The following is a 14760-nucleotide window of genomic DNA, read 5'->3' on the forward strand; positions in this document are numbered from 1 at the left end:
CTCTTGTGTCCCCAATTACATTATCAGCTATTGAAGAACAGGAACAGTGCCATTTCCTTTTTCATTTATAATATCAGTGCTTTACAAAGCTGGTAAGCCATCAGAATTCCATTGGGGGAGATTTTTACAAAATATAGATTCTGAATCAGGACACAGGGCTGACAATCATTCTCCTATAATACTGAGCCTAAGTAAGTGTTAGTCGCTCAGTTGTGGCTGACTCTGCCACCCCATGGACTGCAGTCCACCAGGCTCCTCTGTCCATGAGATTTTCCAGACAATGATACTGGAGTGGGTTGCCATTTCCTTCTCCAGGGATCTTCCCGACCCAGGGATCGGACCCAGGCCTCCTGCACTGCAGGCAGATTCTTTACCAACTGAGCTATAAGGGAAGCCCTAATACTGAGCCTAGTGATCAGCATAAACTGAGCAGTCAGAGGTGCTATGGGCACTTTCATGTGAGTGAAGCTTTTTATTTATTTATTTTATTTTATTTTTTAACTTTAAAATATTGTATTGGTTTTGCCATTTATCAACATGAATCCGCCACAGGTATACATGCATTCCCCATCCTGAACCCTCCTCCCTCCTCCCTCCCTATACCATCCCTCTGGGTCGTCCCAATGCACCAGCCCCAAGCATCCAGTATCGTGCATAGAACCTGGACTGGTGACTTGTTTCATATATGATATTATACATGTTTCAATGCCATTCTCCCAAATCGTCCCACCCTCTCCCTCTCCCACAGAGTCCAAAAGACTCTAGAACAGTGACACCTTTTAAAAGCAGTGTGTCCCTAAATCTCGAGGTTACTACCAAAATTCTTGCAAAACCTTGTAACCTTTAGTTAGACTGTTTCACCATTTTTATTTGCGTGTTTTATTTGCATTTTATTTGCATGTTTACCTAGTCCATGTGACATGTTCATTGCCTCGCTTTTCACAGAAAGGACAGCTCTATTGTTTGGCTCTGTATTTTTTGTATCAGTTTCAGATAAGTACTGTGTAACTTTTAATAACGTATTTATTAAATATGTGAATCAAATAAAACACATTCAGGCGATGAAGACTTTTCTGCTTCTCTAATTTTCTTCTTGTGTGTTTAGGGTGGTGGTAAGATACATATTTGCCGACTCTAGTCTCGAGTTTGTAATTGGGACAACCGTGATTGTATATTACATTAATGTCAACAAAGTGATGGATACAGACTTTATTCAGCAAAATATCAAACACTAGAACATGGCATTTAGGGAATCCTTTTAACTAGACATTCAAGGATTGGTCTCTGGGTCCTCTGGGGGAGAGTGACGGCGGAGGGACGGTCTACATGACGTGTACCTTCCTGTCTGGAGCACCAGTCTTCTGTGGCCTCTGCAGCCTCTGGTGCCATCCAGAGGCCTCTCTTGGAGCTTCAAGGAAGTCCAGAAGGCTTCACCAACAGCAAGCACTGAAGACCCAGGAAATCCTATAGAAATTCCCTCAAGTCAGAGACACCTCCTGCCTTCCAACAAAGTAGAGGAGAACCTCCTCCAGTCCCAAAATAAAGAGGCATTTTTATTTTTCCAGTCTGGTCTTCTGGTGAGTCAGATGCTCTGGACTCTAGCTAATTAGTACCGCAAGTGACAGCTAGGCCAAAGCCCACAGAACACAGCAGAAAGACTCAGTCCCAGCTTCTGAGGCTTGTGTTGGAGGAAGAGGAAATGGAGCAGGAAGGGGTGGTGGGTGGAGAATTGGGGCTTGTGGTCCAGTCCGTCTGCTCTGGTGCAGAACTAATCTAAAGGAAATTCCATGTCCTTTATTCACAAGTATTTACAGAAAATGGCAGCAAATACTCAACAGTTATAATCAAGTCTTTTCGGGAAAGCTGATGTTCAAAAATAGGATCCTGTGGGGATTGGACGAGGTCACCAAGACAAGGACAGGTCTCTGAAAATGACAGCGAGAATTAAAATTATTGTATTTTCCTGAAAAATATCAAAGAAAGCTCTCATCATATGTACCCTCTAAGGCTTTGTATAATCTTTTTCTAGATTCCAGATATTCTGTCATCTAGGCTATTTAGGAAACTTAACCACTCACTGAGCTTTTTGGAAGAAAGAAGGTATTATCATATATGGCATATATATTATATGATAATATAACATTATAATATATGATAATATCATATTATTTTTGATAATTATATGATAATATCATATTATTTTTGTTTTCCCAGCAGGTTGCATAGGGAACTGGCTCCATAAAGTTTGTAAAATTTTTCTAGTTGTCATGATTTCTGGTGATCAAGCAAGGCTACAGTATGAGTACCATCTAGCAGCCAGTAATGGGAATGTCATACATCCTGAAATAAGTTACATCTAATTAGAACACTTATATCCTGGAGTAAATGGAAATCCTCCTATATGCTCACCATCTATTGTACTCTTCTGCTGTGCCTGTCTCCCACTGCCAACACAATTTCCTGCATAGTTTGAACTCTAATATATGCTTAAAGCGTAACTCCTCATTATATAAAGAAAAGGCAAGCTTTATAGTCTTCTTTTTCCTACTGTCTGTTTCCTTCAAAAATATATCTGTAGGCAACTTACCTTAAGGGCTTGGGTCAAACGCAGCATTTGTAAAAACTCCGTATGTTCCTAGGTGGCTAAAGAACAGAAACACAAAGGTGAACTTGCCATATGATGCTTTGTCCTTGACCCCAGTCCTTCACAAAGTTCATCCAGAGACCATGAAATACCACCCAGCCCTGAAATTCTCTGACTTTAGAGGGAAAGAAGAGTAAAAATCAAAGAGATTTTCAAGATCCCAATCAACTGTTCTGGGTAATTTTCTTTGTGCTTCATACCCAAGTTATTGTTGATACTTTAGGTACTGAATACCTGCTCTGACCCCTGTTGTAGCCTCTTCCTGGTGAGAGGAAATCCTTTTAAAATTCTACCCTTAATACTTGATCATACGGCAATACTTTTCAAAGAATGGTAGTACTGCTCTCTATAGCAATTTTTAAAATTTTTCATAATGAGCAAGACTTATTATTGACATTTAGGCAGGGACTAAGGATGCTGGATGTCCTAAAATGCCCAAGGCACAAAAGAATTGTCTTATACACTCCACACAACTTTAGAAAAGCTACTCAACACTCCTGGAGGTGAAAAATCTCTGAGCCTAGAACTGAACAGCTTTACATATAAATGTTAAGTTTTTTGTGTGTATCTTTTAAAACACAATTACCATCTGAATTAAGAGAAGATAATAACAGGTTTTCCAACTCTTCGCCAGAATAATTCATCTTTTTAAAAAATCAGGTTGGTGTTGACAACACTTCGGATACTGTTTGACTCACTAATAGACTATTCCTGCCAGCTGACCTTTCTGACTGTTGCCTTCATCGTGATTCTACCTGAAGGTACAAGTATCTGATGGATGATGACCTCATAGCACTGCTAGTGTGGTGCCCCAGTTCCAGTGTGTTATTTCTATGTCACTTTCCCTTGTATCTTGTATTTCTCCCTTATATTATCATTAGGGCACTTAGTGATTTTTTAAAAATATTATGTATTGCTGGGACATATTACTGGTAAGTTTTGCTTCAGAATTAGTCTAGGGGACATTGCCAAAGACTGTTTCATAAAAGGCGTGTCTGTATAGTCATTCTGACATACTCATACAGTGAATTAATAATTCATAGAGTGAATTAAAAAGTCAAACTAGAAAAACTTAACCATAAAACATTTCCATCTTACCTTTGAGGGTTCAAGGGGCTTTTTCCATCATCTGAAATAAGCAAGAAGACACAGACAATTGGTTTAAAAGAAAAAAAATGAGATGAAGGGGAAAGGTCATCAGCGATAGGGTTATTGAGGTAAGTCAGCAGACTGATTTCCAGGCAGGCTTATTATAAGGGACTTAATGGGAACAATCCCTCCCTGAGAGGTGGGACCTGTTTTAGGCTAAATTAAACATTCAGCAGTATGCAACTCCAGAGTCCCTCATCTTTCTTCTCTTCTCTTTCTCTAACAACCTGTCCTACCTCTGGTCCCTGACTTCATCCCCTTGGCTACTCTTGGTGTCGTTGAGACCATCGGTTCTCAAAACCCATTTCTTTGGCACCTGAGACCCTCTGCATTTGCATTCTGTCCATACTCTCTTAATCATTATTTGGTGGTGGTTTAGTCATTAAGTTGTGTCCGACTCTTGCAACCCCATTTACTGTAGCCTGTTAGACTGGGGTTTTCCAGGCAAGAATACTGGAGTGGGTTGCTGTTTCTTTCTCCAAGGGATCTTCCTGACCCAGGAATCCAACCTGGGTCTCCTGCATTGCAGGCAGATTCTTTACCAACTGAGCTTGGGCAAGCTAATTGCATAAACAAACCCAAACATAACAGTGGGTGTTTTCCTTCCCTGATCATATACACTATCGGGGGCCTCCTGTCATAATCCAGACACTGAACTCTGATTGTGGACACTTTAAACATGGCAGCATGTCTGTCAATCATCCCATGGGTAGATACAAAGGGGAAAGCATCTCATGTCTGAATGCATTTAGAAAATATTAGGTGAAATGAAAAAGAACAAGTGTATTTATTACAGGGCATGATTGAGCTTTCGGTGTGATAATGAGGGTGCACTTTGAATTTGCAGGAGAGGGACATAGTATGCAGGCTTTTCCTAGTATTTGAACTTGGAATCCTAGAAAGTTTAAAATCAAAGTGGGACAGATCAGAACATTCCATCCTCACAAATGAATTTTTTATTATATAGATATTAGAGGATGGGTGGTGGCTGATCCCTCTCCATAGTTTAGAGGGTTCACTGGAAATATCTCAAAACTAAAGAAAGAATTTGGGGAAGATGCAGGAACAGGATTCTTACACGGTGATGGAGATTGGGATCAGGGTCTTAGGAGCTCTTGCCTCTGCCTTCTGGATTAGGTTAAGCAGGCACAGATGTTGCGTGGAGGGACTGGTTGTAGATTTTTGGTCTTTAAGCAGAGTTACTGTTTATCTGTTGTCCTATTCACTCACTCACAGGAGAGTATATGAAGGAACTTTGGAAAATCAGCCTAATGCAATGGTGGCTTTGTGAAAGGAGAGAGCATGAGAATAGGGAACAAGGGGTTCTTCTGAGCAGTGAAGAATAGGTGTTGAAATTTCAATTCCAGGAGAGTGCTGGCAAGTACTTTTAACATAGCCACTTTCTGTCCCTGGATTTGAGCATTCCTGACCCCTTTGATACCCCCAGTTTGATGAGGAAAGATGGGCAGCCTCATTAGCTTATTTGAAGAGGCTTGTTTATGTCAGAAAGAGACAAATACCATATTATATCACTTAAATGTGAAATCTAAAATATCGCACAAATGAACTTATCTACAAAACAGACTCACAGACATAGAAAACAGACTTGTGATTGCCAAGGGGGAGGATGGGAGGATAAGGGATGAACTGGGAATTTGGGGTTGGTAGCTGCCGACTATTACATATAAATGAAGAAACAATGTCCTACTGTATAGAATGGGGAACTGTATCCAGTCTCCTGGGATAAGCCATAATGGAAAAGGATATTTAAAAAAGAATGTATGTATGTGTAAAAATGAGTCACTTAGCTATATAGATTGGCACAATATTGTACATCAACTTAAAAAAAAGAAGAGGCTTCTCCACTTAGGGACAGGCTGAGCATCTCAGGCAGACAATGAAAGGATGTTTGAACTCTTAAGGGAGGGTTCTCTTTTTTTATTCCTAGGCTACAGCTATCTTTTGATGAACAATCCGAGAAACACAGTTTCCCTTATAGAAAATCTTCATCCATTTGGGTCACTTTCTTGCCTCAATCCTGAATTAGCTCTACAAGTTTTCATGAGCACATACACATCTCTTAGCTTTCATACCAAGTCATTACTAAAGCAGCAGCTCTTTTACACTTCCTGCTTTGTTTTTCACTTCCTCCACTAGCTTTTTTTTTTTTCCCAATTCAGGTGCAATAAACTCTTGAACATGGCATTTTCCCAGGTATTTTTCCCTTTTAGGTCTTGTCACATGCTATTATCTCTGCTGTAGCTCTATTTTGATTTTTTCCTTTGGCAAAATCCATCCCTCTTATTCTTCAAAGTTAAACTTAAAAGAGCCTTTTCTGCCCTATCAGTCTGGGTGGGACCCTTCTATTTTGTATTCCAGGAGTGGTCAGGTAGCATTTTGCCCTAATGCACTTGATACACTTCAGTATTAGCATTGATTTAACTTGAAGTCGCCTACTGAATTATACATTCCTTACTATCAAGGACCATCATTCTGGGTTACACTACCTAATCAATTGACCAATAAATGGCTATTGTGTGAAAGAATGAATGAATGAAGTATAACTCCTTTCTAGTTAGTTTTGGCAATAACCAAGGTTACCTGGACCAGAAGCCCCCAAGTGTCAGTATGCACACTGGCCTCATAAAATCTTAGTAGGTGGAGTTGGGGTGGGGAGGAACTTGTGAAAATTTCAGATTTCCAGGCCCATGTCCAGATTTCCATTATATGAGGATCTGTGTTTTATTTTTTCCCCCTAAATTTGACTCTGATGGGAGTTGGTTCTCAGGACCACTTAACTTGGCTTTATTTTCTTTTAATGCAAATGTTTTCAGACATGAACTACTGAAGTTGTGGTTTCACTGCCTTGCCCCAAATCACATGAAAGAAGAAAATAAGGAGAATACCGTTTCCAATTTACCTTTTTGTCTGCAACGCCTTCTTAGCAGAGCCAGGAGAATTGAACCCGTCACTAAGCCTGTTGTACCAGCTGCTGCTCCACCAACATAAGTCAGGGTTTCCTGGATAGTCAGTGGCCCTGCTGTAAAACAAAAACACACACGTGTGAGACGTAAGAAGTGTTTCGTGCAGAAGACCATCATTCCCCCAGAAGGGCCCCAACAACGCTAAGGTGTGAGATCAAATAAGTCCTCCAAGGTCCTGGCAGTGCTAACAACCCAGCACAAAAAGCCTGGAAGTTGCAAATCACTGCAACAGAATGGGACACAAGCAGGACTTGATTTTCTTCCTAATGCTTAAATATCAAACATAATTTCTAAGGAGTCAAGGTACAGACTCAATAAATGGAATTAGATGATTAAATGGCAGTTTGGACAAACACAATAAACTGGGTAATTTGAGGGGGAAGGTAATTGAAGATTCATTTTTATGACAAAGAGTAGTTACAACAAGCCACTAGAGGGGAAAAAACATGGAAGGGGATGAAATAAACCTTACAAGCAGAGCTTGATTAAGGAAGACATAGGGTATTATTTGGGGGAGGTATATGGTAAACAAAGGTCTGCTGAGATAATGAATTAGGATTCTTCATTAAATAACCTTCTGTTTAAAACATCTTGAAACTTCAAGATATATTAGGTTGGCCAAGAAGTTCATTTGGGTATTTCTGTAAGATCTTATGGAAAAACCCAGCTGGACTTGTTGGCCAATCCAATACTATACAAAGATTATAAGGAAATGAGAGGATTCATTTCACAAATTGGAGCTTTGAAAACGTAGTGGTGATTGTTTACACAGAGTCACGAAATTTGATTCCCACTGCGCTGCATAAGATTCAGAGATTCTGTTTGATTCATTGTGAAACAATTCTTAAACTCAGGGGAAACCCAGTGATAGAAAATGAGACCACTGTTAAGAAACACACAGAGGAGAAAAACTGATTTCATTATTTTCCATATCAAAGTGACTTCCTAACCTGTATGAGACACATACCTTGACAGGTTGGCATGGTCGTTGACCACTGACCATTCTCTTGGCATACTGTTCTTTCTGAGCCATTAAGTAATTGACCCTCTGGGCAATGGAAGCTGCAGGTTGATCCATAGCTGAAATTTCCCCAAGGGTTGGAGCAGTTCATCACTATTGGCTCAGTAACAGGTAGCTTGGCGCATTTGACAGCTGCAGAAGAAAAAAGAATGTAGGAAAAGCGAACATACAGAAAGCACATAAAAGATTATGGTTTCATATGAAACATAGCTAGGGTTGCCAGTAGATGTGGTGGAATACAAAAGATCAGAAAGGACATGAGCTATTTTTGATATTCCCACAAGTTCTTCCAACATCAAATGTACTGAGATATACACTCAAAGAAGGATAGCCGAAGAACTAAGGAGGGCTGAAAGTGGCGATTCAGTAAATAAACTTCCAGTGGATTGATCAGTCTTGCCCACAAAAATACTATTTACAGAATTTTGCTTCTCAAAAATATTGTTGTCCTAAATATTATTATTACTACCACTGGCAATTAACTGCCATGTCAGCACATGTTTCTTGAGATAACAATTGTTCAGCATACCTGGCCTCTGAAAGTTTGAAAGAAGTAGAGACCACCATTCTCTTTAAACTGTTTTTCAGGGCATTTCAGGATATTCTCCCAGATTTGTGTACAGAAAACGAAATTTAACTCAAATTTAACTCAACTCAGGAGACTGAATTTAACAAATATTGTTGGGCAATACTGACATTTGCAAAACACTGTTCTGTGCTTCATAGGGAATACAATGATGGAAGAGGCACACTGCTTCATGCATAGGGTATAGGTCTTCAAGAGGTAACATTCATAATTTATCTTTTTAATTGGGTTCCAGTTATGAAATATGCAATGTTTACAAGGCCACATCATTAATAGAATTGTACCTTGTAACTCACAATTCATATAGCTGGTTTCATGTTCAGCATGCTTGTGGCTCTAACACATTTTGTCATTTCCATGTGTTTCCTCCTTTAGGAGTACCAGGGCATTAGCTTGCGATGTAAGGAAGGGGAAACATGATATGCCTGTTGCTCATTACTTCTAATTGGGATTGCTGTGGGTTTCATGGAGGAGCTGACCCTTGAAGTGGTCACTGGCATTGGGTAGGATTTCGACAGGCATGGACAATGCCTAGCATGCTAGGAGACAGCATCGGCGCTGCCTGCTGTTTCGCCTCACCTCTGCACGTGGGAGCTGCTGCCGTCCATTGTCTGGAAGGTCTGCACTGGAGAGCACTATCTCCCAGGAGTGTGAATCCAGCTTTGCATCCAAAGTGGCAAGTGGTATTCAAACCAAAGTTCCTCACATGGTGCTGACAGGACATCGTTCCCTGCTTCGGAGCGATGAGGGTTGGGCATTGCACCCCTGGAGCAGGAGCTGATACTGTGTCCACTGTGAAAAGAAAATGTTTCAATTTACAGAGCTCCCAACTAAGAGGAGCACAACAGAGTTAAGACTGACATACAGTAACTGTCTTCTGGTCCTTTCATAATCAGGGAGGTTCTAGCAATAGCTCCTTAAGGAAGTTAAGGAAAACTATTAAAATCAGGTATGGAAAACCAGGGGCTTCCCTGGTGGCTCAGCGGTAAAGAATCTGCCTGCAATGCAGGAGATACGGGTTCATCCCTGGTGTGGGAAGATCCCCTGGAGAACGAAATGGCATCCACTCCAGTATTCTTGCATGCAAATTCCCATGAACAGAGGAACCTGGCAGGCTACAATCCATGAGGTCACAAAAGAGTCAGACACAACCTAGCAACTAAACCATCCACCACCATAGAAAACCAGATGAAAACAATTATCTAAAATTATCCTTGAAGAGATGATTACCCTGGCCAGAAGAAGAATTTGGGGAGAGGATGTCAATGTTACTTATAATAAGAAGAAAACAAAACCAAAAAAAAAAAAAAAAAAACCAGAATAATGGGTGTAGAAATATGAAAATTCAGCAAAATATGCATAGACCAATTGCTTGCCCATTGCTGCTCTATTGGGAGGTGTTCATTATCTTCAGGCCAAAGGTCAACATGAAATGTGAGGTGAGGAAGATGCCACTGGCTCTGTCATTAACTTGCCACATGGCAGAGAGATGACAACTGACCTCTCCCCACTTCAGTTCCTTGATTTGAAACATTTGACCAGTAACTCCACCCCTAGTGTTCAGCTGGTGATGAAGAAATGGAAACCATTCAATGGACCCAACAAAGCTCTTTGAGAAAAAGAGGCCAAAATTATGAAAGAAAATTTGTGCTTAAAAATTAGTATATCTTTTATTCACAAATATGAAAAAATCCTGCCTCTCCTTATATGTCTTTTAAATCCATAGGCTATGTTTCCTGTATCCCAATAGATAACCCACTTCATGACAGAAGTGAACCTTTCACAATCATAATAATATTATGTGTACCTGTCACATAGTAAGAGTGTTTGTAAGTATTTGTTATTTTTGTTGAGAAAATTTCTAGAAGAAGAGCTGTCTTGCAAGGATACAAGACATGTATCTTTTACATTTGCAGGTTGGTGGGGGTGCTATCCATCTCCCGGAAGGTGTGCACTCAACATGGTTGGACCCCTCCAGCTTCAAGCCCTTGTTACAGGAGAAATGGCAGATTGAGCCAACAATGAATTCTCCATGAGTGTCAGGACAGTCCAGGCTTCCCTGCTCGGGGGCAGATAGTTCTGGACACTTGATGGCTAGAGAACCAAATCAAGAATGTCACAATCTCCAAATTGATCTGGAAACCCTGTTTTGCACCAAATTAATTCATTCACGTTTTCAACAAATTGCACTACCACTGTCTCCAGTGTTTTGCTAGGTAGCAGACATTTCACAACAAACACAAGTCATGAAGTGCAGAGGGCAGGGGAAAGGATGGTGGGTTTGCAAAGAGGAGTATAGGGAGAAATTCTGAAAATGAAGGAGTCAAGGGTTTAAGCAGTCAGACTCAAGAATTCACCATTTCATCCTCTTTTCTCTAAACTTTTTGCTTCAGAGACTTCGTGGCCTCCCTGACTCTCACCATCCTCTTTGTATAAGGGCAGCCCAAGGTTTCATTTCTGTCCTTCCTTCTGCCTGAAACTCCTTCCGGTTAGATATCCTGCTATCTCCACAAATTCAGCACATCTACACCTGCAATGATCATGTTATGTCCTAAACTACTATTCCTTCCATTTGGATCCCCAGGCCTTCTTTTTTTAGAAAACCACAGTTTCATAGCACAGGTAAGTGCAAAACCTCCTGGTCAAGCTAGGATATTCCCCGGGAATTCCCTTAACTGACCTCATGTGTTCTTGCCTCTGGGCCTTGACTCCAACTACCCTAAATTTCTTTCCATTTTCATTGAATAAAATCCCAGCCATCCTCTGGGATCCAATCAGACAACAGCCTTTCCAAAGCCTCTTCTGATCACTGCAACTTGAAGTCTTCTCCTCTAAACACATTAGTGTTTTTGTTTGAACTCTCATGCTATCATATCACATGTCAACTCTTCCCTCGTCTCCTGGATGGAAAGCTCCTAAACCTGAGAATCATAAATCTCTGTGTCTCCCACAATCACACTGCAGGATCTCAAGAGGTGGTATTCAACAACCATATGCCAAGTGTATGAGTAAAGGAATTCACTATTTCCCTCAAAAACTATTTTTATAAATTTATTGAAGTTACGTATTTATCTTAGGATCATGTCTTTCTCTCAGTGACATTCTCTGACATGAGACTATTATTTATCTACAAATATTGGGTTATTGGAGCTTTCCTGGTAGCTCAGCTGGTAAAGAATCTGCCTGCGATGCACCCCGGCTTGATTCCTGAGTAGGGAAGATCCCCTAGAGAAGGGATAGGCTACCCACTCCAGTATTCTTGGGCTTCCCTGGTGGCTCAACTGGAAAAATATCCACCTGCAATGCCAGAGGCCTGGGTTCAATCCCTGGGTTGGGAAGATCCCCTGGAGAAGGAAACGGCTACCCACTCCAATATTCTGACCTGGAGAATTCCGTGGACTGTAGAGTCCATGGGGTCGCAAAGAGTTGAACATGACTGAGTGACTTTCACTCATGTTGGGTTATTCCAAACTAAGTGACTGTTCTTTCTTTAAATCCAAGGCTATCTGAATGCAATGCCTTGGTCAGATAAAGCTCATTTTGCTTAGCTGTTTTGCTTTTTTAAAAAAAGCCTCTCGAAGCCCTGTGCAACACCTCATGGAAAAGTATTGGTTTTTTCATGCTGGCCCACATTTTTTTGGAGTGGGCTGTTCACTGAAGGACTGTGGATCCTGATTGTGTGAAACCATTCAGATAGCCAAAGTAACATACTTAATTTCAGTTTAGAACTATGAAATTGTTGAGTAATTAATGAATCCATGCCTGGCAGATCAATTCTGTTTATCAAACATTTATTATCTATTGGTATAAGTCATAGAGTTTAAATCATTTATGAACATTTTTCCTCAAATAGCTTTTTCATAATCTCCCAGAAAATACATAATGTCAGCTATACCCCAGGAAACAGTGCCTAACGCAGAGTAGAGGGGTCTAAAAATATTTGTCAAAAGAATGAACGTTAGTAAGCACAATTTAATTTGGATGCATTCTGACAAGTGTTTTTACATGATATGAAAAGAAACAAGAGGAGTTCCTGTTTTTAAAAATTGATTTAAGTGACCCCTAGCATACAAAGAGAATTCCACAGCATTAAATCTACTTGGGGGATATGCTTTGGTCTCAGTTCTATGAGTCTTTTTCTGCCAAGGTTATAAACACAGCCTTTTGTGTCTAGGAAAGTTTCTGAACCCTCTTCTGTAAACATAAACCTTGTCAAATCAAAGGCCCCTAAGAAGGATTTGACTAACTTGCACAAGGAAGCCTGTTTTCCGGTCTGAGGGGCAGACTTGATGAGGTATGTGGAAGCCCATTCCAGATCTGGCAAGTGGTGGGCACTCAGCAATGGGGGCTGAATTAAATTTAGGAAGTTGGTGGAGTGAGGGGGCCTAGTGCAGAGGTAGAGGATGAGATTTTTACCAAGAGATGACCTCTCTGGGTAACAACAAAAGGTAGTCATATTCTTGAGCCTACTCTAAAACTTTATTAAAAACTGACTTATTACAAGAAGAATAGGAAATGGATAAGGGCTGGTTTTATTACCATATTTAATGCTCTATTTTCATGGACTTCAAAGCAATGCTGTCTATTGAAACGGTCTTCATTGATGTTTTCTTTGATTGGTGATGTAGGGGAACATGATGGCATGTGAATTCATGAATTAGTGGGTTCACAGACATGCTGTCATCAACTGATAAAATATTGCTTTATATTATTTTAATTTTAATGAATTCTTTGTCTCTGTGTATTATTTTTTTTTTTTTTAGCTTGAGTCAAATGTGGTTTTGTCATGAAATTTTTGGAAAGAAAAAATAGTGTACATAATAAATTTCATTGAGTTGGTGGTTCTAAACTCAAACTTTGAAAATAAAGACTGGCAATCTTCACGGAGTCAGATAAAGGTTGGAGGAGTGGAGAAATGAAACAGAGACATGAGCCAGGCCAGAGCTTAGAGGGCACCAGTCTACTGTATTTTAGATCTTGGATGAGCTGGGGTGTGGCAGAAGCACAGAGCTAGGATTGGGACTCAAAACCAGGACCCATACCTCCCCATCAAGGTGAGGTTGGTCATTAGGTGTCAGGTCCAGCAGTTGAACAGGGTCTCCAGAGAGTCAATGACAACGTGATTGAGGGAACAGTCATCGTATCAGGATAGTGGCCCAACAGCCAGGAATGTCGGGGACAGAGCAACCAGATGGGAGCAACTCAATACCGCTTATGCTCAGGGAAAAGAATTCAGGTCCTAAAGGCAAGGGGGAAGATTAGGAAATGCAGGTGGAGCTCAAGTCCTAGAGGGCCCAGGAAACTGGCATTCTAACAGAAAGGGAAACATCTGTGGACTTACTCAGAAAAATGGAGCCCCACTTTGCACCGTGAAACAAGAGACTGTGCTCCACTTGCCACATCGCCCCTGTGTACTTGGTAGCCCTCAGTCCCCTCTGATAGAGTCCAGGACTCTGCAGAGTACCATGTGAGAATCAGAGTTCACTGCTGAAAGTTTCAAAATTCATGGACTCAGGCATATGGGAAAAGAAGAGGAACTCTCTGCCTAAATCTAGAGCCTAAATTTGGAGAATGAGATAGAAACACAGGTCCAAAGCCAGAGCTAACTATCAGGTTCAGACCAGGTCGGCAGTTCCAAAGCCCATAGCTCACGAAAGCTGCTGCCCACGGTCAAGTTTGGTTTTAGACACTGGGCAGGGCCAGGCCTGAAATGCCACCTCTTGTGGAGAAAAGGAGGTGGAAAAGAGTCAGGAGGAATGGGGGCTTCAGAGATTACAGATTTAACAACCATGTTGATTGCAGTGTATGATTTAAAACTTTCATGAGAAAAACAAAAACAAAAAACTTCAGTGAGGTATTTCTTATATCTCAGGGTTTGTTTTTTTTTTAAATTTTTTAGCCTTAAAACAGAATGTGGAAAAATAGAACTCGTGATAAATGCCTATGGAATAAACAAATGAGTGATTGAAAAATCTGTGATGAAGCACAAGCCCTGAAGATATCAGCTATCAAAGTCCTAGATTTCTTGGATGGCTTGTAGTGGTTTTTTTTTTTTTTTGACAATAGATGATAGCATTTTAGACTTCCCAGGCGGTACAGTGGTAAAGAATCTGCCTACCAACGCAGGAGACGCAAGATATATACATTAGATCCCTGGGTTGGGAAGATCTCTTGGAGGAGGAAATGGCAACCCACTCCAGTATTCTTGCCTGGAAAATTCCGTGGACAGAGACCCAGGGACAAAGGAGCCTAGCAGGCTACACTCCATGGAGTTACAAAGAGTCGGACAAGACAGCACACATACGCGCACAGTAGCATTTTATGTACTTTAGCCTACAGGATCCTTGTCCAGGGGAAAAGCCTCAGAGGTGTCCTG

General features: G+C 40.8%; 1 protein-coding gene across 1 annotated transcript in view; it reads right to left on the bottom strand.

Annotated features, from left to right (window-relative positions):
• Positions 1–1194: 1194 nt before the first annotated feature.
• SELP (selectin P) overlaps positions 1195–14760 on the bottom strand; it is a 43333-nt gene continuing 29767 nt past the window's right edge. Inside the window, 6 exon segments of the mRNA NM_174183.2 lie at positions 1195–1925; positions 2588–2643; positions 3743–3773; positions 6714–6833; positions 7745–7930; positions 8964–9176. Of these exon segments, the coding sequence (NP_776608.1) occupies positions 2589–2643; positions 3743–3773; positions 6714–6833; positions 7745–7930; positions 8964–9176 (605 nt within the window). The 3' untranslated portion in view covers positions 1195–1925; position 2588.

Source organism: Bos taurus, chromosome 16, assembly GCF_002263795.3.
Source record: "Bos taurus isolate L1 Dominette 01449 registration number 42190680 breed Hereford chromosome 16, ARS-UCD2.0, whole genome shotgun sequence".
NCBI classification, from domain to species: Eukaryota; Metazoa; Chordata; class Mammalia; order Artiodactyla; family Bovidae; genus Bos; species Bos taurus.